Source organism: Salvelinus alpinus, chromosome 30 (genome assembly GCF_045679555.1).
Source record: "Salvelinus alpinus chromosome 30, SLU_Salpinus.1, whole genome shotgun sequence".
In the NCBI taxonomy this organism is placed as follows: Eukaryota; Metazoa; Chordata; class Actinopteri; order Salmoniformes; family Salmonidae; genus Salvelinus; species Salvelinus alpinus.
The window spans coordinates 18,650,990-18,678,884 of record NC_092115.1 but is presented as its reverse complement, the minus strand read 5'-3'; the positions used below and the strand labels follow the sequence as shown (position 1 = coordinate 18,678,884).

Genomic DNA, 27,895 nt, shown 5'->3' with positions numbered 1-27,895 from the left:
CTATGGCAGTGGAAACTTATTTAATTGGTATTAATAATTAGAAATACAGTGCGAAGGTAGTCTCTCCTATGACGTTAATTTAAGACTAATGCAAAACTTAAAATGAGTTATCTTTTCTTCGATAAGAATTGAGTCAAAAGCAAGTGATTAGATGACATGTATGGGAAACAAATTGATTATTTCAATTAGGACAGGAGGGTTAGTGAGTGAAATGGTTGACACGATCATTTGGGGGCATGATCATAGGCACAAATATCATACCTTGCAGTGTCTCAGAGAGGGTACTGTGCATGTCCTTTGCCTTGGCTGCATGCAAGATTAAGACCAGACGAAAACATTCACATTAGAGAAATGACAATATTTAAACATGAATCCAAACATGATTAGTGTACAGGCATATTCCGAGCCACACACTGAGCATGTGCACACATGCACCAAAGGTAAAACAACATCAAGGTTGAAAAGTTGAAAGTTCAATGTTAAAATGCATCAAAGCACTCCGTATCACTTTGGTTTATTCCTCAATGACGTTTGTGACTGGCGATGACTGAAAGTTCTGTCAACAGACTATGACAGGCTGCTTGCTGTAGCTAGTAGGAAGTGTAGCCTTCCTACAGTTAACAGTTGTTTTTCGTGTCACGGTGTCACTTACCGATGGTGCCTTGGTAGTCGACCAGGTCGAAGTAGACGACGGCCACGGAGGTCCAGACCCCCAGGAGGGCCAACACCATGAACCAGGTGAAGAAGGAGCTTCCACCTGCTCCCTCAGGCTTCTTGCCATTCTTACTGGCTAGCTGTGCTTTGCCTTCTGTAATGGTGGGCGAGAGAGAAAATAGTCAGATCTGAAGCCAATACTGTACAGGATAACGGCTTCACACAAATTCACACAAATGCAATTTGTTCCATTTGAGTTGTGAGATGGTCAAAATACAGGCCTAAATGTTATCCCAATCAGAAAGCCTTTGTAGTTAAAAGAAGCTGACAGCTAAGAGAGAAACTGCACCATAATACTTTAGATTATATGTTGTTTTGTTATTTCATTCATATACAAAAAAAGGAAGTAAATGGGTAAGAATAGAGAAAACCCATGCCACTGACTACTTTTTTTGCCACTTACAAGACAAATGGTATATAAAGTATTGCCTAAAAATAGCACGAAAACCAAATGAATGCCACAAACCTCACGAGGATTAAACATAGGCCGAGAGTTTTCAAGTAACTGAATTATAATTCAGTGTGTGAATGTTCAAGCAAAAGCCCAAAAAATCTATGGTTGTCCTTAAAGGCAACAAGACAAAATCAGTAGAGTAGCTAGTTATTCTGGGTGCATTTGACACTGTACACAGAGCACTATGGGTAAAAATATCAATGTATTCGAAGAGATGGCAATGGAAGAATGAACAGGTGCCGAGTCCCCTACCCTCAAGCTAGGTCAAACCATTCACACGTGGGCAGATGCACCATATTCAGATACACAGCACCTGCTCATGTCAATGTCGTGACAGTTATAAAAATATGTCTCGGTAAGTCCCAACAAAATATCCCCTTGCCCTCTGTCATAATTAATGCACCAATTAGTCAACTTCACTTTTTTGCAAATCCATCCACACACTACAGTTTCTGATGTTTCATTCTAAAAGTTAAATAAAGTTGTTCCACATCTGCACCAAAACCAACCCAAACACTAGGCCCAATCCTTATCCACAGAGCTGTGTCCTTTGTTCTTCTCGTCCCTAAGCTGAGCAGAACAAAAGCCAAAGTATTAACCCAAGGTCTGGACCCCTCAGAAAAACAACGGTTTCTCTACCATCACCAAAAAAAGATGCCACGGGTCGAATCAACGTATATGTATATATCTATATATATTCCTCATTCCGGATGAAGTTCTTATGTGACAGCGTTGCTCCATCTACCTTCGGTCTGTTCGACAACCATCGCGGGTTCAAGCACCCGGGTGGGTTCGACTATTGGCTCTTCCATCTGTGCAGACTGCCCCTGACCGGTCCGATTTGGAAAAGCCTCTGTGCGTCTCTTATCACCCTTATACTTCCTTCCCCCAAACCTCTGTGCCCTCCTCCTCTTTTTGTTCCTAGCAAACTCAGCCGGAACCTGATATGGGACCTGAACCAGCAAATAGGGCTATTTTTAGAGCTGTCCTCTTGTCCAGCCAGAAGACATTCAGGCACTCATATGGAGAGGCTCTGTTAACACCATGCCAACGGGACATTACCCAGCATCCCTCTTGGCTGTCATTATAGTGGTGCCTCTCGGGCTGGGAATTGCCAGGGACCTCACGATATGATATTATCTCGATACTTAGGTGCCGATATGATTTTTGTATTGCGATTCTCACAATTCAATATGTATTGCGATTTGATAATGCGATTTTATTGCGATTTGATGTTCCAAACATATTGCTCACTATATGCCTGCTACAGAGAGAGAGCATGAAAAAAGTAGTTTTGATTAGTCATGGAAATAAAAGTGCTGAAAAAAATGTTGGCTCACTATTTAAAAATGGATGATCAAACTAGCCTTCGCTAATGCTACGTTGCAAAAGAATTATGAATAAAATCGATACTGTATCGATTCGCCCCCCTCCCCCATCACCAGCTGCCTCCCGCCCCAGTAACAATAGAACAGCATCAGGTAGAGAAGGGGAGCTCTTTACTAGGAGAACTGGCTGACACCTAATCACACACACACACTGCCGTGTGATTGAGCGGACTGAGGGAGAGGGATTTAAAGGCTACAGGCCACAGGCCATGCAAATCCTGGCTTTCAGTGACTTTGCCTGGTTGCCAGGGGGATACTCGTTAGCCCTACATGGGCGGTTTAAGCAGGCTCTTAGAGAGAATGGAGGCATTTAAAAACTGCCGACTACTCTGCCTACTCAGGAAATGAGGGACAACGCCTTTCACAAATGTACCTTACCTGTGACAAATGTACCTTACCTGTGACATAGGACAATCTGCTGAAAAACAGTGTGCAAGTTGGGGGAAGGGGGTGGGTTATTTTTTTGTGTTAAATGTTGCTCATCCAGAACATCACTCACATGACCACAAATCATAGCAAGAAACAGCAAATGCATAAATGCACAATGAGCCACACATTGCCAAGCACACATGAAAATCACATTAAAATACTTGGGAGGCTGTACAAACAGCTGAAACAATCAACCTCTAGGCAGGCTAATCTGTTCGAAACCTGGTCACTGTTTGAACCTTGGTCAGAAAGTTGTTGGTCATGTTAAAACCAGAATCTTTTTGCACTATTTTCATCTGTTTAGTTTAAAGTATTTGCTACTCGATGTAGGCATACAGTTCTGAACACTAAGCCTACACAATATTACAACAGAATGAAAATAGCCTACAAATCAGATGCAAACAAACCTTCTAAACGGTTTGCAATCCTCATGAGAACATTGGTACTGACAATCCTGAAAAGGGTGCTGCCCTAATCTAGCAGACCTGGTGCTCCTGTCCCGAGCCATTCGTGCAGGCGTTTACTGCACACCATTCCCTACCAACTCTCTGGAGAGCCTCATAACCAACTCCCCCTACATTTACATTGTAGTCATTTAGCAGATGCTCTTATCCAGAGCATTCATCTTAATATAGCTGGGTGGGACAACCACATATCTCAGTCATAGTAAGTCCATTTTTCCTCAAAGTAGCTTTCAGCAAAGTCAGTACTAGGAGGAAAAAGTTAAGATTACCAAATGAATAAGGCTGCCATTGTGTACTACCTATCACATACATGTATTAACACACACACACACACACACACACACACACACACACACCCTCTGATGCAAAACTAACATTTACAGTGTGAATGTATTCAACACACAAGCACACCACACGCACCGTGTCTTTCAGCTGGATGCTCCATGACCACAACACCTCAGTAGTTCCACTGTAACCTCTTTTCAAATGTTTAGTAAGTTAGTTGGAGGAAACAGACTCCCTCTCCCTGTTCTCGGTCTCTGCTTGTCGTTTGTGAGTACATATTGTTCAGTTTGAGCTTACATAAGGATCCTGTGGAATGTCTGCTTTGACACACTCCCCTTCTTTTCTCTCTTTCAAACATACAAACACACCCTCAAAACACACACCATGACATTTTGGGACAGAAATTGGTGGCTATTGTCAAGGTGACAAGATAATGTTACTCCCGTCCTCAATCCTCCCACCCCCAGACTCTTCCAAGGCCAGTTTGATCTAATCGTGATGTGTTCAGTTTTCCAGAGAATGCCCTCAGGTTATAACCATAAAACCTGCTTGGTATCCAGCCCACACATGGTGCCCCACCCTTATACACCTATACACTGTAATGGTTTGGTTAAAAGGGCCAGTCCCAAGTCACCAAGATAGAGTTAAAAGAGACTCCAGACCAGATACAGGGTTACCATATTGCTGAAAGCTCCTTCTAAACACATGGAGCCAACACACTAGTTTGCATGCATAACCAAAGTGACCTTTAGTGATACTACTCACATTACCAGTAACGTAACAGCATTGTGATGTTCCCACATAGCATTATATGGGCTATCAGGAAATTAGCCTAACAATGGTGCTTAGTTGAAATCTAAAATGAATAGTGTTGCACGGTATACCCGAAACGTCGGTACTTTTTCGATACTAGAACATGAATAACGGTTCAGTACTAGAAATATTTAACTTTCAGTCTGTCAAATTTGTCTCGTCATATACGGAATACAGATTGAGAGGATGGAATCTGTCTAGTAATTTGTCTGAATCTTCTCAAGGGGGCGGTAGTAAGCTAGCCAGGCTACTTGTCTTCAAGGGGGCAGCAGTAAGCTAGCCAGGCTACTTGTCTTCTCAAGGGGGCAGTAGTAAGCTAGCCAGGCTACTTGTCTTCTCAAGGGGGCAGTAGTAAGCTAGCCAGGCTACTTGTCTTCTCAAGGGGGCAGTAGTAAGCTAGCCAGGCTACTTGTCTTCAAGGGGGCAGCAGTAAGCTAGCCAGGCTACTTGTCTTCTCAAGGGGGCAGCAGTAAGCTAGCCAGGCTACTTATCTTCTCAAGGGGGCAGCAGTAAGCTAGCCAGGCTACTTGTCTTCTCAAGGGGGCAGCAGTAAGCTAGCCAGGCTACTTGTCTTCTCAAGGGGGCAGCAGTAAGCTAGCCAGGCTACTTGTCTTCTCAAGGGGGCAGCAGTAAGCTAGCCAGGCTACTTATCTTCTCAAGGGGGCAGCAGTAAGCTAGCCAGGCTACTTATCTTCTCAAGGGGGCAGCAGTAAGCTAGCCAGGCTACTTATCTTCTCAAGGGGGCAGCAGTAAGCTAGCCAGGCTACTTGTCTTCTCAAGGGGGCAGCAGTAAGCTAGCCAGGCTACTTGTCTTCTCAAGGGGGCAGCAGTAAGCTAGCCAGGCTACTTGTCTTCTCAAGGGGCAGTAGTAAGCTAGCCAGGCTACTTGTCTTCTCAAGGGGGCAGCAGTAAGCTAGCCAGGCTACTTGTGCATGATGCTGACAGCGCACGCGAGTCACTTTTGAGAAGCAAGCCAAACTTCTGCGAAGCTAGTGAGAGAGAGAAAATGCAACAGCATGACTTCTAACGAAACATCATACCTCCACGTCCGCAGCTTGTTGACTGGCTTCAGAAGCTAACTATAGAAATACTTTGCCAGCCCACCAAAACAACTAAGCAAAATGTGTTACAAAGCCGTGCAGTGCAAGGGAGGTTGAGTTCCAAAACAACATAAAAAACGATTTCACACATGACATTTGCATTGTAACGTTATTCTACTAGCAACTGAATTCAAAATATTTTTGAGTGACAATGTCATGAAAATATCTTAAGTATGAAATTCATGTGAGCATTTTAAATATGATTACAACCCAAAAGTCATGTGAACACAAATAATATTGCGATATTGTCAAAAAAATTTATCCTGATATTGATCCCAGCCCCCATCACTACGCACTAGAACAGTGCGCACAGGGAGCAGCGACGACGTCATCACGTCATCCAAAAACATGGCCGACATTGGACGAATATAAAATGTTAATATCTTCGGTTGTGAGTGAGGGAAAAAATAAAAATGGACCTCAGTGACAATTATTTGAATAATGCAATGGATGTTTTGTGCACAAAGATGATAACTAAAGTGTCTTATTAGGAATTTTATAATCTGACTTTGCTATGTGGCTGTCTAAGGAAATTATCTTTCTGGGCCGGGCGTCAGTTAAACTGAAGTAATGAAGAGAAATTGTAGGAGCGGTAGCCAGCCAGCAGCCCTGGGCGGAGCACTGCACCCTGGGAGATGAAATGCACTCTGGGAATCGTATTATGCGGTGTTTAATACATTAAATTATTTAGCTGTAATGAACAATGAATCATAGGTCTAATGAATGTAATTTGACCCAATATATACAGTGCATTCAGAAAGTATTCAGACACCTTAACTTTTTCAAGAACAAATTACATTACAGCCTTATTCTAAAATGTATTAAATAATCCCCCCCCCCTCAATCTACACACAATACCCCATGACAAACTTTTTTTTGTGCAAATTTGGCAAATGTATAAAATTTTAAAAACAGAAGTACCTTATTTACGTAAGTATTCAGACCCTTTGCTATGAGACTCAAAATTGAGCTCACGTGCATCCTGTTCCCATTGATGACCCTTGAGATGTTTCTACAACTTGATTGGAGTCCTCCTGCGGTAAATTCAATTGATTGGAAATCATTTGGAAAGGAAATCTGTCTGTATAAGGTCCCACAGTTAACAGTGCATGTCAGAGCAAAAACCAAGCCATGGGGTTCGAAGGAATTGTCCGTTGAGCTCCGAGACAGGATTGTGTCAAGGCACAGATCTAGGGAAGGGTACCAATACATTTCTGCAGCATTGAAGGTCCCCAAGAACACAGTGGCCTCCATCATTCTTAAATGGAAGTAGTTTGGAACCACCAAAACTCTTCCTAGAGCTGGATGCCCGGCCAAACTGAGCAATCGGGGGAGAAGGGCCTTAGTCAGGGAGGTGACCAAGAACCCGATGGCACCTAAAGGACTCTGACTATGAGGAAACAAGATTCTCTGGTCTGATGAAACCGAGATTGAACTCTGTGGTCTGAATGCCAAGCGTCAGGTACGGAAGAAACCTGGCACCATCCCTACGGTGAAGCATGGTAGTGGCAGCATCATGCTGTGGGGATGTTTTTCAGCAGCAGGGACTGGGAGACTAGTCAGGATTGAGGGAAAGATGAACGGAGAAAAGTACAGAGAGATCTTTGATGAATTATTCTAAAATGTAGAAAATAATACAAATTAAGAAAAACCCTTGAATGAGTAGGTGTGTTCAAACTTTTGACTGGTACTGTGTATATATAGTAATATCTTATGTATGTGTAATTACTTGGTACATTATATTCAGTGGTGTAAAGTACTTGAAAAAGTGCAGCAAAAAAGTATTTGCCCCTTTTTCATTTTTGCATATTTTCTATACTGAATGTTATCAGATGTTCTACCAAAACCTAATATTAGATAAAGGTATCCTTTACAAATAACATAAAAAGATATATACTTATTTTATTGATTTAATTAAAAGTTATGCAACAACCAGTTCCCTTGTGTGAAAAAGTAATTGCCCCATTACACTCAATAACAGGTTGTGCCACCTTTAGCTGCAATGACTGCAACCAAGCGCATCCTGTAGTTGTTGATCAGTCTCTCACAACGCTGTGGGGGAATGCAGAACTGCTTTAACTCAGGGACATTTGTGGGTTTTCAAGCATGAACTGCTCGTTTCAAGTCCTGACACAACATTTCAATTGGGATTAGGTCTGGACTTTGAATCGGCCATTCTAAAACTTCATATTTGTTGCTTTTTAACCATTTTCATGTAGACTTGATTGTGTGTTTTGGATCATTGTCTTACTGCATGACCCAGCTGCGCTTCAGCTCACAGACGGATGGCGTGACATTCTCCTGTAGAATTCTCTGATACAGAGCAGAAATCATGGTTCCTTCTATTAAAAGGCAAGTCCTCCGGGTCCTGAGGCAGCAAAGCATCCCCAAACCATCACACTACCATCACCATGCTTGACTATTGGTATGAGGTTCTTACTGTGAAAGGCAGTGTTTGGTTTTTGCCAGACATAAAATGGGACCCATCTCATCCAAAAAGTTGATTCAAGTTTGCCAGAAAATAACCTGGAAGCACCTGGATGATCATCAAGACTCCTGGAAGAATGTTCTATGGATAGATGAGTCAAAAGTATAACTTTTTGGACGACATGGGTCCCATTATGCCTGGCAAAAACCAAATACTGCATTTCACAGTAAGAACCTTATACCAACGGTCAAGCATGGTGGTGGTAGTGTGATGGTTCAGTCTCTACTGAAAGTGCATATGACATTTTAAGCACAAGAAGTGTTCAAGTTCAACTTGACTATATTGACTGGAATCTGTGCCCAACTGTCTTTACTAGTATTACTGGTGCACAATGCTATCATTCATTACGTCAATGGTTTGATTAATCTGATAAAATAATTTACAGACCAATGAGCTAATCTTAATGCTTGATTTTTTATTTGAAACACTGGAGACCTAGATGGAATAGCTGCCAACAAAGAAAGATCAGGATCGAGGGAAAGATGAATGGAGAAAAGTACAGAGAGATCCTTGATGAAAACCTGCTCCAGAGCGCTCAGGACCTTAGACTGGAGCAAAGGTTCACCTTCCAACAGGCCAACGACTCTAAGCACACAGCCAAGACAAAGCAGGAATGGCTTTAGGACAAGTCTCAATGTCCTTGAGTGGCCCAGCCAGAGCCCAGATTTGAACCCAATCGAACATCTCTGGAGAGACCTGAAAATAGCTGTGCAGCGACACTCCCCATCCAACTTGAGAGGATCTGCAGCGAACAATAGGAGAAACTCCGCAAATACAGGTTTGCCAAGCTTGTAGCGTCATACCCAAGAACACTCGAGGCTGTAATCGCTGCCAAAGGTGCTTCAAGAAAGTACTGAGTAAAGGGTCTGAATACTTATGTAAATGTCATATTTCTGTTTTATTTTAAATAAATGCACAAACACAAAAAAAACTGTTATTGCTTTGTCATTATGGGGTATTGTGTGTAGACTGAGGGGGGAAAAAACTATGCATTCCAAAAGTCAAGGGGTCTGAATACTTTCCGAATGCACTGTGTGTGTATCTATCTATCTCACGGTGGTAAGGGATATGAACTAACAGGTTATAAACAACGCTATTACCACATAGGTTGTAATATGGCTTTTCTTCCTGACTTGGCTTCCTCAGTGACTTTATCCACGCACCGCTACTGTCAGAATACTAAACTTGGTATGAATATTTTAAAAGGCAAATCATCTCAAAACCACATTACTGACTCTCCATAAAGACTAGCTTGTCTCTCCTTCAATAGTTGTAGAGCCCCAAAATGCATAACCATAGTTCAAATTGAACAAACCGCATCCTGGCTCTGAGATGCAGCAGGCCTACATAATGTACACAGGACTCTAGCAATAAAATGGGCAGTTAACTCTTATCCAAATATTGATACTTCTGTGTTATCAATTCAATAGCAATCAAATTAACTCCAGCATCAGTGAGGCAAAAACAAACATTTAGAGCATGTGGGAAGTTTATACAACATTTTCCTATCCTGCCACTTGTACAAGTAAGCTAAAAAACATCCCATACAAACAAGCTCACACCACACATGCAAGATTATTCCTCAAGAATAGTATCTAGTTTTGGCTAAATCCACTGCAAAGAAAAAACATGTTCACACAGGTCAGGGCAAGCAGTTGTTGCCTTTACCAGTTCTTTGGCCTTCGTCCAATCACACCAAGCTTCTAAGAGATGAGGAAGCCTGGGATGGGGCAATTTCATTTAAAAAATATATATATCAATTTGATAATACATAATAAAATGTCCATAGAAAACCATTGTAGAATATCAATGACAATCAAACCTCTAAACAAACAATATGGTGAAAGAACGCACATTCAAAAGAAAACATTTGAAAACATACATTTTTAGATTGGTCATAAAGTACAGAATTTGACTTGGCATATACTTTTAACTGCTTATTACATAACCATAAATGCAGAATCGAAAACAGCTTTCGCTTTCATGTATCAATAAGTCACATCCCTATAGCTATAGGCAGGCAGTTCATAGTCAGACGTTGGGCAGTGAGTATGAGGGCCTGTTCAGAGCGGTGCAACGTAACCAATGTTAACTCATAAATGTATGACAGATGCTTCTCGGTCGTGTAGAATAGTAAATTATGTCACCTCTAGATATTACACTACATTTCTTTCTGCAAATTCCTGAACAGTTCACCTAGTGAATATGCCCCTGTACAACGGTCAACATACATGAAGGGGGAGGCGCCTTGTCTTGTGAATTACTCTGATAACTGTACATAGTTTTTTTTAAACATTATTTTACCTTTATCACTTAACATACGACGTGTGTAGACCCATCTTCAACTCATTTGCAACCACTAAATTGATGTAACGTTTGTAATTAATTTCTTGATTACTTTTCTAAACGTTCTAGTATTGCAGCTCAGTCAAAAGCCTGGCACGTAATATTCACACTGATATGATCGATATGAATAGTGGCCTGATGATTATCATATTTCTTTAAAGAGTACAAAACAGTGGACATCGGCCGTTCTGTGTCAGATGAATGAAGTCATTAGATTTAGAAATAAAGTTCTATAAGTAGCCTAGCCTAAAGTAGGAAGGGCACTGAAACTGATGTTATGAGATTATGCCAATAATTTACTATGTGCAACACATTCTACGGCCCAAGGCCACGTGTCACAATGCAACTGGAGTTTTGCAAAGGGGACATACATTTAGCATGACTCGTAGGCTACATGTAAAGCCCGCGCCCCCTTGCAGTCTGTCTTCCCTTAAACCACTAGTTAACGTTTAAAGTATGGGGCTCAGACCACGCCATTGTAACTTATTTTCTTGATAACTTGGGGAGCGGCGCCATATTATTAAAACGTCTCCATAGGGGTCCTGGTTTGAAACCGCGACGACGATAGAAGCCACGTGTAACCCCTCCCACGTTCTTCCATTATTGACACGTGAACACTTGGAGAAACGACCAAAAACTAAAAAAGGGGACGATACCATCGTCTACTGATGTAGTTTCTGTTGTAGTCTACGAGGAAGATATTTAATTGGCCTTGCTGCGTACAATGGCATAATTAGGAACGATATGACTCAAAGTCCTCATTAGTGCACAGGCCACTCAATTGTAATCAAAAATTGACCTGATACTCTCATGCTATGCAACCTAACGAATTGCAACAGTGCTTCAAATCGAACGAATGCCTCGTTCGTTATACAATGTAGCAGAGGCAAAGCGCCTATCATCTTGATACAAAGACACTTGTGACGTTTACTATAACTCGACAAATGTATAGTTGATGGTGACTCCATAAAAAGGGACACAATTGTTTGGTAACTTGTTGGGTATATTGTGGACGTTGTGCTACATCTTGTCCAGTTATGGGTCTATAGTATTGTAGGCTAACTTGCATTGCCTAAATGCCGGACGATTAACTTTCAAAGGCCTTCTGTAGCCAAGTGAAGGTTGGTCGCATGCACCACTGCCATTACTGAAATTGAAATTACGAACCTTTCAGTTTCTGTCCTCGTGGGTTTTTCTTCGTGACCATGGCTATTCGAAGTTGCTTGAATTCAAGTGGAAATTCAAAATTAGCGAGCGTCACTGTCAATTTCTTGCATTAAAGGTGGCCCAGTAGAAATCAAATCTCTCTGCCCTCATAAACCGAAGCCCATAGCAACCCCGTCGACTTTTGAGTGACTGCGCCCTCAGCCAGTGCGGGTTTTACGAAGACAAGATGGGCGGAGAAAGGGAAAATGTCGTCCAATTCGCTTTCAGAGGATGTTGTCTTATTCAATCGTGTGGATACCCGCAGGTTAGAACCACCTCGCCCATGGTCATGTCTAGATGGGATACAGTTTCTCGAATTTGACCTCAAAAGGAGGTTTTCGCTAACCCTAAACTTAACCTTAACTATTTTCCTAACCTTGACCTAATTCTTCGGACCTGATACGTTAATTATCCTAACCTGCTGCGTAAATTCTCGTAAACCTGCTACATAAAGTCAATTTTGACAAAAGTTGTATCCCTTCTAGAGAAAGCCCTCGTTCATTCCCATTTTTTTCTGTACTGGAACGTGGCAAGATAGAAGATAAATCCATCGCGAGACCAGACGGTGTTCATCACTTTATTACGTAACTTATGTAATCACGGAGCCATAGTGCAGTTGTAAACAGTTTTTAACAAATATGTCGCTTAAAGCCACGTTGCCTTGTGACGGAATTGTATTAATGCATGTTAGATGTGCATTTGATAGAAAGACCTACTAAAAGTGAGTTATCACAAACAAGACGAGAGACTGCGTGTAGAGAATGGCCGTGTTCGAGAGAATCAAAACCGTAATGTGTCATGGGTAAATTGTGACTGACTGATCTACAAATAATAATGAGTAGTTATTATTGATGCAAGGTTTGTTGTAGATCAGTCAGTCGGCAGTCGCCTGCACGGTCTGCTCCAATTTCGAACAAGCCCAATTAATTGCATAGCCTAGTAGCTTCCATGAACTCATTAGTGTTTGCGCACTTAAATCCAGTGTCAGCGCAATGCTGATTCTGCTCTAATTCTTCAGAAACGGATATCTATAATTATCAAAGTAGAGTACTCCCTTCATGCACTGCAAGTATGCGGTAGTATACAAATAATGACTTTCCAGTTGAATATTAAATTATATGATGTACACTTGTGCTAAGCTTGCGCCCACGTGCCCAGTCATGCAGGAGTCCACATCATCCTTAAATGGGTTCGTGGCAGGCAGAGAATTCTAGACATGCTTTTCAGGAATACAACTGCACATGAACATAATGGACAATTGTTGATTGAAGTAGGGAAATGTGTGTGTGTGTGTGTGTGTGTATCTATATTTACAGTACCAGTCAAAAGTGTGGACACCTACTCATTCCAGGGTTTGTCTTTATTTTTATTATTTTCCACATTGTAGAATAATAGTGAAGACATCACAACTATGAAATAACACATATGGAATCATGTAGTAACCAAGAAAGTGTTGAACAAATCAAAATATATGTTATACACTGCTCAAAAAAATAAAGGGAACACTAAAATAACACATCCTAGATCTGAATGAATTAAATATTCTTATTAAATACTTTTTTCTTTACATAGTTGAATGTGCTGACAACAAAATCACACAAAAATGATCAATGTAAATCAAATTTATCAACCCATGGAGGTCTGGATTTGGAGTCACACTCAAAATTAAAGTGGAAAACCACACTACAGGTTGATCCAACTTTGATGTAATGTCCTTAAAACAAGTCAAAATGAGGCTCAGTAGTGTGTGTGGCCTCCACGTGCCTGTATGACCTCCCTACAACACCTGGGCATGCTCCTGATGAGGTGGCGGATGGTTTCCTGAGGGATCTCCTCCCAGACCTGGACTAAAGCATCCGCCAACTGCTGGACAGTCTGTGGTGCAACGTGGCGTTGGTGGATGGAGCGAGACATGATGTCCCAGATGTGCTCAATTGGATTCAGGTCTGGGGAACGGGCGGGCCAGTCCATAGCATCAATGCCTTCCTCTTGCAGGAACTGCTGACACACTCCAGCCACATGAGGTCTAGCATTGTCTTGCATTAGGAGGAACCCAGGGCCAACCGCACCAGCATATGGTCTCACAAGGGGTCTGAGGATCTCATCTCGGTACCTAATGGTAGTCAGGCTACCTCTGGCGAGCACATGGAGGCCCCCCAAAGAAATGCCACCCCACGCCATGACTGACCCAACGCCAAACCGGTCATGCTGGAGGATGTTGCAGGCAGCAGAACGTTCTCCACGGCGTCTCTAGACTCTGTCACGTCTGTCACATGTGCTCAGTGTGAACCTGCTTTCATCTGTGAAGAGCACAGGGCGCCAGTGGCGAATTTGCCAATCTTGCTGTTCTCTGGCAAATGCCAAAAGTCCTGCACGGTGTTGGGCTGTAAGCACAACCCCCACCTGTGGACGTCGGGCCCTCATACCACCCTCATGGAGTCTGTTTCTGACCGTTTGAGCAGACACATGCACATTTGTGGCCTCCTGGAGGTCATTTTGCAGGGCTCTGGCAGTGCTCCACCTGCTCCTCCTTGCACAAAGGCAGAGGTAGCGGTCCTGCTGCTGGGTTGTTGTCCTCCTACGGCCTCCTCCACGTCTCCTGATGTACTGGCCTGTCTCCTGGTAGCGCCTCCATGCTCTGGACACTACGCTGACAGACACAGCAAACCTTCTTGCCACAGCTCGCATTGATGTGCCATCCTGGATGAGCTGCACTACCTGAGCCACTTGTGTGGGTTGTAGACTCCGTCTCATGCTACCACTAGAGTGAAAGCACCGCCAGCATTCAAAAGTGACCAAAACATCAGCCAGGAAGCATAGGAACTGAGAAGTGGTCTGTGGTCACCACCTGCAGAACCACTCCTTTATTGGGGGTGTCTTGCTAATTGCCTATAATTTCCACCTTTTGTCTATTCCATTTGCACAACAGCATGTGAAATTTATTGTCAATCAGTGTTGCTTCCTAAGTGGACAGTTTGATTTCACAGAAGTGTGATTGACTTGGAGTTACATTGTGTTGTTTAAGTGTTCCCTTAATTTTTTTGAGCAGTGTATTTCCGATTCTTCAAAGTAGCCACCTTTTGCTTTGATGACAGCTTTTCACACTCTTAGCATTCTCTCAACCAGCTTCATGAGGTAGTCACCTGGAATGCATTTCAATTTACAGGTGTGCCTTGTTAAAAGTTATTTAGTGGAATTTCTTTCCTTCTTAATGCGTTTGAGCCAATCAGTTGTGTTGTGACAAGGTAGGGGTGGTACAGTATACAGAAGATAGCCCTATTTGGCAAAAGAAAGCCACTCCTTGGGCTACAATACCTATTTTGCTAATTGGCCTGGACCCCTTTTACTACCGACACAGAGCCCCGACGACCTATCACGACTGGACTACCGATGTAATTCACCCAAGGTTTTTTTTCTACTGTCTCCTCCGTCGTGACGTCCCCTGAATGCCCATCTGTTAGCCTGCTAGCCGCGGCCTGCTAGTTGTCTAGAGCGTATCGGACTGTTAGCTGAAGAGGCCCATCGGACAAATTCTTTGACCACTATACCTTTTTTGCCAATTGGTCTGGACCCTTTTACCGCACGGAGCCCTGCTGATCCATGACGACTCGTCTGACAACGTAACAGCACGCGTGGGCTACAACAGACTTCTTCCGTCGTGCCATCCCTCTAAGGCCCTTCTGCTTGCTTGCTAGCCCCGGCCCGCTAGCTGTCTGAATCGCCGAGCTACTCACTGGACACTCACTGGACCCCTATGATCACTCGGCTATGCATGCCTCTCCCTAATGTCAATATGCCTTGTCCATTGCTGTTTTGGTTAGTAATTATTGCATTATTTCACTGTAGAGGCTCTCTAGCCCTGCTCAATATGCCTTAGTTCCACCTCCCACACATGCGGTAATCTCACCTGGTTTAAATAATAATAATAATATCTCTCTCATCGTCACTCAATGCATAGGTTTACCTCCACTGTATTCACATCCTACCATACCTTTGTCTGTACATTTTTCCTTGAATTTATTCTACCGTGCCCAGAAACCTGCTTCTTTTACTCTCTGTTCCAAACCCACTAGACGACCAGTTATTTTAGCTGTACACTTATCATACATCTCCTCTGTTCCTCTGGTGATGTAGAGGTTAATCCAGGCCCAACATTAGAAGCCTCCTCCCTAAGTATGTTTTATTCACTGCTTTAGTACACTCTGCCAACCCGGATGTCCTTGACTTGTCTGAATCCTGGCTTAGGAAGACCACCAAAAACCCTGACATTTCCATCCCTAACTATAACATTTTCCGACAAGATAGAACTGCCAAAGGGGGCGGAGTTGCAATCTACCGCAGAGATAGCCTGCAGAGTTCTGTTTTACTATCTAGGTCTTAAAAATCCACCTTTCCAGAAACAAGTCTCTCACCATTGCCGCTTGCTATAGACCACCTTCTACCCCCGGCTGTGCCCTGGACACCATATGTGAATTGATTGCCCCCCATCTATCTTCAGAGCTCGTGCTGTTAGGTGACCTAAACTGGGACATGCTTAACACCCTGGCCATCCTACAATCTAAGCTTGATGCCCTCAATCTCACACAAATGATCATTGAACCTACCAGGTACAACCCCAAATCTGTAAACATGGGCACCCTCATAGATATCATCCTAACCAACCTGCCCTCCAAATACACCTCTGCTGTCTTCAACCAGGATCTCAGCGATCACTGCCTCATTGCCTGCACCTGTAATGGATCTGCGGTCAAACGACCACCCCTCATCTCTGTCAAACGCTCCCTAAAACACTTCAGCGAGCAGGCCCGGGTATCCTGGAAGGATATTGACCTCATTCCGTCAGTAGAGGATGCCTTGGTTATTCTTTAAATGTGCTTTCCTCACCATCTTCAATAAACATGCCACATTAAAAAAAAAATTGAACCAGGAACAGATATAGCCCTTGGTTCACTCCAGACCTAACTGCCATTGACCAGCACAAAAACGTCCTGTGGCGTACTGTATTAGCATCGAATATAATATTAGCAATCGAATGCTTTCCACCTGGCTACCCCTACCCCGGTCAACAGCCCTGTACACCCCACAGCAACTTGCCCAAGTCTCCCCCATTTCTCCTTCACTCAAATCCAGATAGCTGATGTTCTGAAAGAGCTGCAAAATCTGGACCCCTACAAATCAGCCGGGCTAGACAATCTGGACCTCTCTTTCTAAAATGATCAGCCGAAATTGTTGCAACCCCTAATTCTAGCCTGTTCAACCTCTCTTTCGTATCGTCTGAGATCCCCAAAGATTGGAAAGCTGCCGTGGTCATCCCCCTTTTCAAAGGGGGAGACACTCTAGACCCAAACTGCTACAGACCTATATACGTATATCATACCCTACCTTTCTAAGGTCTTCGAAAGCCAAGTTAACAAACAGATCACCGACCATTTAGAATCCCACCGTACCTTCTCCGCTACGCAATCTGGTTTCCGAGCTGGCCATCGTTGCACCTCAGCCACGCTCAAGGTCCTAAACGATATCATAACCGCCATCGATAAGAGACAATACTGTGCAGCTGTATTCATCGACCTGGCCAAGGCTTTCGACTCTGTCAATCACCACATTCTTATTGGCAGACTCAACAACCGTGGTTTCTCAAATGACTGCCTCGCCTGGTTCACCAACTACTTCTCAGACAGAGTTCAGTGTGTCAAATTGGAGGGCCTGTTGTTCGGACCTCTGGCAGTCTCTATGGGGATGCCACAGGGTTCAATCGTCGGGCCGACTCTTTTCTCTGTATACATCAATGATGTCGCTCTTGCTGCTGGTGATTCTCTGATCCACCTCTACACAGACGACACCATTCTGTATACTTCTGGCCCTTCTTTTGACACTGTGTTAACCACCCTCCAGACGAGCTTCAATAACATACAACTCTCCTTCCGTGGCCTCCAACTGCTCTTAAATGCAAGTAGAACTAAATGCATGCTCTTCAACCAATCGCTGCCCACACCTGCCCGTCCGTCCAGCATCACTACTCTGGACAGTTCTGACTTAGAATATGTGGACAATTACAAATACCTAGGTGTCTGGTTAGACTGTAAACTCTCCTTCCAGACTCACATTAAGCATCTCCAATCCAAAATGAAATCTAGAATCGGCCTCCTATTTCGCAACAAAGCATCCTTCACTCATGGTGCCAAACATACACATGTAAAACTGACTATCCTACCGATCCTTGACTTTGGCGATGTCATTTACAAACAGCCTCCAACACTCTACTCAGCAAATTGGATGTAGTCTATCACAGTGCCATCCGTTTTGTCACCAAAGCTTCATATATTACCCACCACTGCGACCTGTATGCTCTCGTTGGCTGGCCCTCGCTTCATATTCGTCGACAAACCCACTGGCTCCAAGTCTTTGCTAGGTAAAGCTCCGCCTTATCTCAGCTCACTGGTCACCATAGCAGCACCCACCCGTAGCATGCACTCCAGCAGGTATATTTCACTGGTCATCCCCAAAGGCATTTCCTCCTTCGGCCACCTTTCCTTCCAGTTCTCTGCTGCCAATGACTGGAACGAACTGCAAAAATCACTGAAGCTGGAGACTCATATCTCCCTCACTAACTTTAAGCACCAGCTGTCAGAGCAGCTCCCAGATCACTGTACCTGTAAATAGCCCATCTGTAAATAGCCCAACTACCTCATCCCCGTACTGTTATTTATTTTATTTATTTTGCTCCTTTGCACCCCAATATCTCTACTTGCACACTCATCTTCTGCACATCTATCATTCCAGTGTTTAATTGCTATATTGTTATTATTTTGCCACTCTGGCCTATTTATTGCCTTATCTCCCTTATCCTACCTCATTTGCACACACTGTATATAGACTTTTTCTGTTGTATTATTGACAGTATGTTTGTTTATTCCATGTGTAACTCTGTGTTGTTGTTTTTGTCACACTGCTTTGCTTTATCTTGGCCAGGTTGCAGTTGTAAATGAGAACTTGTTCTCAACTAGCCTATCTGGTTAAATAAAGGTGAGAAAAAAAAAGATATATATATAATCGCTGCCAAAGGTGCTTCAGGAAAGTACTGAGTAATGGGTCTGAATACTTATGTAAATATGGTATTTCAGTTAAATATGTTTTTTTTTAGCAAAAAAAATTTTTTTTTGCTTTGTCATTATAGGGTATTTTGTGTAGATTGATGAGGGGAAAAAACGATTTAATCAATTAATCAATATGGCTGTAATGTAACAAAGTGTGAAGAAAGTCAATGGGTCTGTGAAACATGGCATTTCCATTGACAGGATCCTATTGAAGAAGAGGACTGACCACCCCGCAGAGCCTGGTTCCTCTCTAGGTTTCTTCCTTGGTTCCTGCCTTTCTAGGGAGTTTTTCCTAGCCACCGTGCTTCTACATTACTTGCTGTTTGTTTCTGTATAGCACTTTGTGACATCTGCTGATAATACATTTGATTGATTGATCCTGACTACTAGGTTGTGTTATTATATGTACAGAACCAGTCAAAAGTTTGGACACACCTACTCATTCAAGTTTTTTTTGTGACTATTTTCTACATTTTAGAAAAGTAGTGAAGACATCAAAACTATTAAATAACACATATGGAATCATGTAGTAACCAAAAAAGTGTTAAACAAATCAAAATATATTTTAAATTCTTCAAAGTAGCCACCCTTTGCCTTGATGACAGCTTTGCACACTCTTGGCATTCTCTCAACCAGCTTCAAATTCCCACATATGCTGAGCACTTGTTGGCTGCTTTTCCTTCACTCTGCGGTCCAATTCATCCCAAACCATCTCAATTGGGTTGGAGTCGGGTGATTGTGGAGGCCAGGTCATCTGATGCAGCACCATCACTCTCCTTCTTGGTCAAATAGCCCTTACACAGCCTGGAGGTGTGTTTTGGGTCATTGTCCTGTTGAAAAACTAATGACAGACCCACTAAGCGCAAACCAGATGGGATGGTGTATGGCTGCAGAATGCTGTGATAGCCATGCTGGTTAAGTGTGCCTTGAATTCTAAATAAATCACTGACAGTTTCACCAGCAAAGCACCGACACATCATCACACCTCCTCCATGCTTCACGGTGGGAACCACACATGCGGAGATCATCCGCTCACCTACTCTGCGTCTTACAAAGACACGGCAGTTGGAATAAAAAATAAATCAATTGGACTCATCAGACCAAAGGACAGATTTCCACTGATCTAATGTCCATTGCTCGTGTTTCTTGGCCCAAGCAAGTCTCTTCTTATTATTGGTGTCCTTTAGTAGCAATTTGACTGTGAAGGCCTGATTCACACAGGCTCCTCTGAACAGTTGATGTTGAGATGTGTCTGTTACTTGAACTCTGTGAAGAATTTATTTGGGCTGCAATTTCTGAGGCTGGTAACTCTAATGAACTTAACCTCTGCAGCAGAGGTAACTCTGGTTCTTCCTTTCCTGTGGCAGTCCTCATGAGAGCCACTTTCATCATAGTGCTTGATGGTTTTTGCGACTGCACTTGAAGAAACTTTCAAAGTTCTTGAAATGTATCAGATTGACCCGCCTTCATGTCTTAAAGTAATAATGGACTGTCATTTCTCTTTGCTTATTTGAGCGGTTCTTGCCATAATATGGACTTTGTCTTTTATCAAATTGGGCTACTGTAACGCACGTCGTCTGGAGAAGGAGAAGAGGACCAAGGTGCAGAGTGGTAAGTATTCATAATACGTTATTTTAATAAATATGAACACTCTAACCAAAACGACAAACAAACAGTTCTGTAAGGTGACGACAAACACTAAACAGAAAATAACCACCCACAAACACAGGTGGGAACAGGCTACCTAGTATGCTTCTCAATCAGAGACAACGATAGACAGCTGCCTCTGATTGAGAACCACACACGGCCAAACACAAAGAAATAGACAACATAGAACACCAGACATAGAATGCCCACCCAAACTCACGCCCTGACCAACCAAAATAGAGACATAAAAAGGATCTCTATGGTCAGGGCGTGACAGCTACCTTCTGTATACCCCCCTTACCTTGTCACAGCACAACTGATTGGCTCAAACGCATTAAGAAGGAAAGAAATTCCACTAAATAACTTTTAACAAGGCACACCTGTAAATTGAAATGCATTCCAGGTGACTACCTCATGAAGCTGGTTGAGAGAATGTCAAGAGTGTGCAAAGCTGTTTTCAAAAGAAAGGGTGGCTACTTTGAAAATATATATAAAATATATTTTGATTTGTTCAACACTTTCTTGGTTACTACATGATTCCATGTGTTATTTCATAGTTTTGATGTCTTCAGTATTATTCTACAATGTAGACATGTTTTTAAATAAAGAAAAACCCTGGAATGAGTAGATGTATCCAAACTTTTGACTGGTACTGTATGTGAACTTATAGTATGTGAATCTGTCACATTCGTCTCTTCTAGTCTGTCTGGCTGTCTGGGCCTCAATGCCAAGAACAAGACAGATTTCTCTTGATCCTCCAGAGGATTAAATTGGTAATTTTAATAATAATTTTGGTCTGAAAAATAGTCAATTTAATAAAGATTATATTATCTTGATAGTGGGTTCATGGAGGTGTGTACAGCTCATGGCGTCAGGTCTAATAGTAGGCATACTTACGAGTAATTTGACAATGAGTATTGATAGTCTTAAATATTTTACGACATAGTAAAGAGAATTCAGGATGTGGAGATACTAACTCATAAGCGTTTGGACTTTGGACTCAGATTTTCCCCACTAGATGGCAACACAAGACCAGTTAAATATCCAGTAACTACCATTCTGTGACTGATTATGTTTCTATGCTTTTGAGCCTAGTCATTTTATGAAATGTCATGGAAAACGTTGTCTGTGGACACTCAAATTCTTTCCACTGAAAGTTCTTCCTCCATATTCATTCACCAGTGAAGGGAATTCCATAGGAGGAAAAACAGTTGCACTCCCCTCTACAGGGCAATTTTCATAAAATAACTAGATAAATACATGGTAATAGACTCATGCGTTGCTTTCCTTCCCACTTCTATGTATTTCTATCGATTAGAGCAGAGGGCATAGACTGAAATTCTGAAAACCTGGAAGTTAAAATATAATTGGTAAGAACAAGCAGTGGTGGAAAAAGTACAAAATTGTCATACTTGAGTAAAAGTAAAGATACTTGAACAGAAAATAATTCAAGTAAAAGTCACCCAGTAAAATACTACTTGAGTAAAAGTCTAAAAGTATTTGATAATAATAATAATTTCAAATTCTTTATATTAAGCAAACCAGATAGCACCGTTTTCTTGTTTTTTAAATTTACGGATAGCCAGAGGCACATTCCAACACCCAGACATAATTTACAAACTAAAAATGTGTTTTTAGTGAGTCCGCCAGCCCACAGGCAGTAGGGATGACCAGAGATGTTCTCCTGATAAGAGTGTGAATTAGACAATTTTCCTGTCCTGCTAAGCATTCAAAATGTAACAAGTGCTTTTGGGTTTCAGGGAAAATGTATGGAGTAAAAAGTACATTATTTTCTTTAGAAATGTAGTGAAGTAAAAGTTGTAAAACATATAAATGGTAAAGTACAGATACTCCAAAAAACTACTTAAGTAGTACTTTAAAGTATTTTTAAAACATTTACAAATGTCAAGACAATGAGGGTAATATTAATTAGATATTTTAATAAAATATTCACCTTCTATAGGGCATTCAATTACAGCGGTTTAGTAAACTTTTAATAGTGCAAGTTGTTTAATTACAGTACTATTCCAATAGCTAATAATAGTAGGAAAAGTAAACCTTTGCCATATGAGGAAGCAAGATGACTGTCTATCAGGAACCACTGAATGACGCAAAGCTTACAAAAGTTATTTCAAATTACTGGTATGTTCACATTTCCTCAATGCAATGATATTGGTCATAAAGATGTAGCAAGCAATGTGTTCCAACATGCCTCAAGTAGAATATCAAGAGAAACACAAAGAGGCACTTCATCAAAAATAATTTTGCTCGTCTTGCTCCTAAACTCCAAACAAATGGACACAAATAAAGCATAACTGAACATTATTAAATCAAGCCATCCAAATGTGATGAAATCTCCTCAAACATGGACAGAGGGCTTGTTTACTGAGGGCCCAAGGTCAGGAGGGGAGAGAGCCCAGCCAAAACCAACACAGTAGACTGAGAAAGATCCCAGCCAGGCTCAACACAATGTTGTGAGAGAACCTAACTAAGCTCAACACACTGCCCCTCTGGATGGCTTTGAGATCTTTGGACTGTTTCACATAAAGACAGGGAATGGACTCGAGCAGTGGATGCTGCTGAAGGGAGGGCAGTTCTTAACAATGGCTGGAATGGAGTCAATGGAATGGTATCAACCACATGCAAACCACGCGTTTGATGTGTTTGGTACCATTCCATTGACTCCATTCCAGCCATTATGTGACGTCCTCCCCTCAGCAGCCTCCACTGGACTAGAGATTCTGTAATAACATACAGAGACGTATTTAGCACTTCTCTCATCTGAGTGAGAGAGATGTTGAAAACATTGTCATTTTTTTAAAATCTCTCCAATTTTGCTACAATGTGAACATTTCTGAGGACACCTTTCTTTCATAATCTTCTGTGAGAAAAAGACAAAACAGCAAAGAACTGAATCAATTTCCTCTGAGTTTGCTACTACAGACTGGACAAAAGATATTCAGGGTTTTTGCTATCTTGTATTATCAATCTGGGTTAACGGATCTTTCCAAGAACAGGCTGGCTCAGCTTATACTGATTTGAGTAAAGAACTAAGCACTTAATCTTCGTAATTAATTAAAACACCAATCATTGTATAAAAATATACTTCACTACTACAGTAGACATTCACAGAATTGTACAAATAGCTAAAATATGTCTTTAATCTTGCCTTTTGTTTTAACACATTATGGTAGCAGACAGTTGGTTGAGTAAAGGGGGATACCTAGTCAGTCTTACAACTGAACGCATTCAACTGAAATGTGTCTTCCGCATTTAACCCAACCCCTCTGAATCAGAGAGCTGCGGAGGGCTGCCTTAATCAACACTTTTGCACCCGGGGAACAGTGCGTTAACTGCCTTGCTCAGGGGCAGAATGACATGTTTTACCTTGTCAGCTCTGGGATTCGATCCCGCAACCTTTCGGTTACTGGCCCAACGCTCCCACCCGCTAGGCTACCTGCCGTCCCAATAATATAAATGTTTGCAAAACCTATAAAACAGATGAGATGGAAAAAAGAAGTCTAGGCCCAATTCCAATGTGTTATTATACTATTTTGAGCACTAGCTCCTACCGAGCATCCCTCGTCATCATCCTATCTTTTCATCGACTACTGGTAAAAACTTTATATAAATAAACAGGATACTCATGTAAACTCAAAACTAGCAGACAATCTTGGACCGAGAGCTCAAGTTGTGCACCCCAACCATATCGATTGGACTTCCCTTAAAAAAGAAGGTGAAGGAAGGAATAAGAAATTGGAATTGGACTTCAGAAGGATGCTACGAGTTGTGTGGTTGGTCAGTGAGATGCACTCTGGGATGTGTAGTCTATGGGGAGTCAGGAGCTGTAGGCAGACTGGCTGTCAGGTTCTGGGTCAGAGGTGACCTCATCTCCTGCAGGGTAGATGGAGAGCTGGGTGAGGAGTTCCTCAGACTGCAGGATGTGGGAGGTCCACTCCTGACACACCTCTTCCATGGAGGGACCGCTGCCCCCGTACTCCTGGGGGAGGATGTCTTCGGAGAAGAAATCCCTCAGAGTCTCTTTGAAGGTGCTGCCATGCATGTGGATCTAGGAGTAAGACAGGAGGGCATTGACATGAATTAGTATCACTGCCGTCATGATCAACATTGTTGTCACCATCATCAGAGACATCATCATCATGGGTTATAAGAACCTGCTCTAAACAACATCGAAGGTCGCTAACATCAACTCCATCACTCCCGTAAAATGTATGAAAGAGATGTATCCAGGTGAAACAAGAGTCAGTGCAAGAACGTGAATGATGAAGCATGGTGACTGACCCGCTGTTTAATCTTATCAGGCAGAAATGGGCGGAGCATGGCGAAGACTGGTCTGAAGAATATGGGCTCGTTGATCAGATGGATTCCTCGCACCTTCAGAGGGAACGAGTCCTGAGGAGATCACATTTAAACAGAGGCTTAAAGGTACACTCAGCTAGATGATGTTGCAACGAGCAGCACCGCAGATATTGAGATGAGCGGGATGCAACACTTTGCTCTCACACAGTCACACAAAGTATCTGTGCATGTGCACGGGTGTGCTTCCCACTACAACAGAGGAGAAGTTCAGCCTCACACTACAACGCTCTTAGTTGTTGCGGATATTGACTAATTACTGTTGTTTACTTTGTGCATCTACATCATCTTGCTGATTCTACCTTTAGTACAGTATTATTACAGACTTACAGTATAGGTATTGTGTATAGCTATATTCTGTAAGAGTAACACATGAGATTTCTGCAACTCTGGATCCAGAACTAACCTTATCCTTAGACCTTTACAATTACTGATCATGTATTCTAACACTTATCATACAAAGATTATTTCTCAAACCAGCGGACGGGCCCATTAAAACAGTAGTTGAAAATGTTGAGTGTCCTAATGGACATGACCCAGTTCAACAGATAACCTACCGTGAGCACAGAGGAGATCCTCTTGGCCAGGGAGGGGTTGATCTGGAGGGCGTGAGCAAAGCACCATCCCTGCATGTCAAAAATGGCTTTTAGTCCATTCCTCTGGGTCTCCGTCTCCTGGACGATCAGCTCAGATGTGATCAGACTGACACGGAACACCTCGTACACTGTGAAGTCTTTGGGGTTCCACTGGCCTGAGGAGAAAAGCCAATGCATCTCAAATGACAACATATCAAATGACACCCTATAGATAGCCCTCAAATTCAAATCTTGACCTCGAAGCCAGTTCCACTGCTTAAAAAAAGAATGTATTCCCCTCTAATCAGGGACTGATTTAGACCTGGGACACCAGGTGGGTGCATTTCATTATCAGGTAGAACAGAAAACCAGCAGTGCTCCAGACCTCATATGTTAAGAGTTCAATATCCCTACTATAGAGTATACTATATTGAAGAGTATTCCATCTCCTTACATAGCCTTTTACACAGCCATGACCAGATTATTCCTTTTGATTTATGTTCAAAGCACATTTTAGGTATTTTTATGCAGTGGTACCGCTTGCCTTGCCTGACACCCAGACCACACCCTATGAGACCGTAGAGGTGAGAACTAACCAATCCTATAGATGAGCACTCTGCTGCCACTGAGGTCCCGGTCCCTCAGCACTCCATGGTAGTTATTCTGGAGGAGTCCCAGGACAGAGGACGGCTGCAGGTTGGCACTGATCTCTGGGCACTCTCTCCTCCAACGCTGGTAATTAACGAGTAGCTATAGATAGAAAGAGAAAGAAAATACATATTTTGGGGATTGCAACAGAGGACCCTCAGCCTGTCAAATCATGTCAGGCTGTGTGGGCACTGTTAAGTGCCAAGCTGGTAAATGTTTTCCAAACCTATGTGCACTGACTGACATTTGTAGGCTATGAACAGGATACAGGGCTACAGGCATGAACTATGCCACACATTTTGTTGAATGCAGTTAAGACACATACAAACATTAACTTACACTAAGTAACCCAAGTGTTTAACCCATTAATGATACAAAATAATTCCCTCTCCTATAAACCTATGCCTGCATTGCCTATCCTACAGTGAATGTTTAGTTTGGAGAGGTCCAAAACGTTCAACTATTGCAAAGCAAAATGTATTTTTTGACATTATCTATGCATGTGCTGCAATCTGGTCGTTTAAAACTTCCTCACATAGCGACAACCTGTAGCCCAAATAGTTTATTTTCCCCGTTACTCCAGTTGGCATGGACCCAACTTTCTTTCAGTGACAAACAGTCTTTGAGTCCAAGTTCTAAACAAGTGCGATTGGCATCGAAACCCAGCTAGCACATAACGTTCTGAGAACCATGTTTCTTTAAGCTTAGTCTTATGGTTATTTTGCATACAACCTTCGCCACAATTTTCTGGAAATGGTGCAGGATAACCACATAACGTTCTGAGAACTATGTTTCTTAGGTGGGAATTTCAGTACTTCAGCATAATGTTTCCTCTAGGTTTCTACCTCAAGGTTTTATTTAAAGTAATTCTCAAATAGTTTTCTGAGAACATTAAGAAACAACATTCTTCTTTGGGAATTTCAGTACTTCAGCTTAACATTTTCTACAGATTATCATGGTTCTATTTAAAGTCATGTTTTTTAAACACTAAGGAAAGTTTTCAGAAAAAACACATGCTACAAAAACATAAATGGTTGCATGATTAATGCCGTAGCAAATTAATTTCCATGTGTCCTATCTGTGCTGGGAGTTCAAAATAGTTCAACTAGGCTATCAGTTTTATTGAGTTATTGAAACATGTTGTTATCAGAACATTAATTATCTTCAAATAACCTATAATTTCCATTCTCAGAAAGTTCATAAAACTTTCTAGGAAAATGTTCAGGGAACCATAGTAAAACATTCTCAGAACCTCCCTGCAATCTAAAAAGTAACTCTATCAATAGGCGAAATTTTAACTTCTGTTCTCAGAACATTTAAAACGTTTTCAGTTTTACCGGTCAGAACACTTACGGCTTCGTTCCCAGAACCAATGGGATACCAAAAACGTACGTTCCCACAACTTCCAAGGAACCAACGTGCTAGCTGGGCAACATCTCAATATCTTTAACCCACCGAGATACCAACCTTCAGTGACAGCTCAACATTAAAGTCTCTCGCTCGCAGAAACTTTATTAGAAAACTTTCGGACCAATTCAAGCTTTGCTGCGGGTCGATGATGTCTTTCTGTGCCCTCTGTCTCAGTTCTAATAAATAAGGTTTGACAAAGTTGGAGTCGTCGGGCAAACTATTTAGGTCTCCCTCGTAATCCGTGTCCTCTCCGGACTTCATGTCGGTACTGTATCACATTTCACGCCCATCACACACAAAAGTAAGTTACTCAATTGACATAAAGGAGAATGAAGAAATTTCCTTCGGCGCAATCTGAATAGGCTACTGAAATAGTCTCGCTCGTCAACACGCACGCGGCTCACTTACTCACCTCTGTACAACAAGGCAAATACTTTAAGCCCGTGTCGACGAA

General features: G+C 42.2%; 2 protein-coding genes across 8 annotated transcripts in view; both read right to left on the bottom strand.

The window, feature by feature from the left end:
- Positions 1–12,239, bottom strand: part of LOC139560079 (aspartyl/asparaginyl beta-hydroxylase-like) — a 32,667-nt gene extending 20,428 nt beyond the window's left edge. For 2 of the 7 annotated variants that reach the window (XM_071376577.1, XM_071376579.1), the window contains exons 1-2: positions 11,649–11,838; positions 653–808 (exon numbers count right to left, since the gene is read on the bottom strand). In XM_071376577.1, coding sequence (XP_071232678.1) covers positions 653–808; positions 11,649–11,688 — 196 coding nt within the window. In that variant the 5' untranslated portion in view covers positions 11,689–11,838. Of the gene's footprint in view, positions 1–261; positions 307–652; positions 809–3,869; positions 4,020–11,648 lie in introns of those variants that run through there. The other 5 variants (XM_071376574.1, XM_071376575.1, XM_071376572.1 and 2 more) reach the window with 5 other exon arrangements.
- A 10,112-nt stretch (positions 12,240–22,351) lies between these two features.
- Positions 22,352–27,847, bottom strand: LOC139560342 (alpha-tocopherol transfer protein-like). The gene is made up of 5 exons (XM_071377021.1): positions 27,499–27,847; positions 25,980–26,133; positions 25,366–25,559; positions 24,734–24,844; positions 22,352–24,500 (listed from the first exon to the last, which is right to left on the bottom strand). The coding sequence occupies exons 1-5, from the start codon at positions 27,700–27,702 to the stop codon at positions 24,270–24,272; spliced, it is 894 nt and encodes a 297-aa protein (XP_071233122.1). The 5' UTR covers positions 27,703–27,847; the 3' UTR covers positions 22,352–24,269.
- Positions 27,848–27,895: the final 48 nt, after the last annotated feature.

Coding starts and splice junctions, on each gene's coding strand:
- LOC139560342 (XM_071377021.1), bottom strand. CDS start 27,702: ATGAAGTCCGGAGAGGACACGGATTACGAGGGAGACCTAAATAGTTTG. Junction 25,560..25,979: donor AGTGCTCATCTATAGGATTG/GTTAGTTCTCAC, acceptor TTTTCTCCTCAG/GCCAGTGGAACCCCAAAGAC. Junction 24,845..25,365: donor GGATCTCCTCTGTGCTCACG/GTAGGTTATCTG, acceptor TGATCTCCTCAG/GACTCGTTCCCTCTGAAGGT.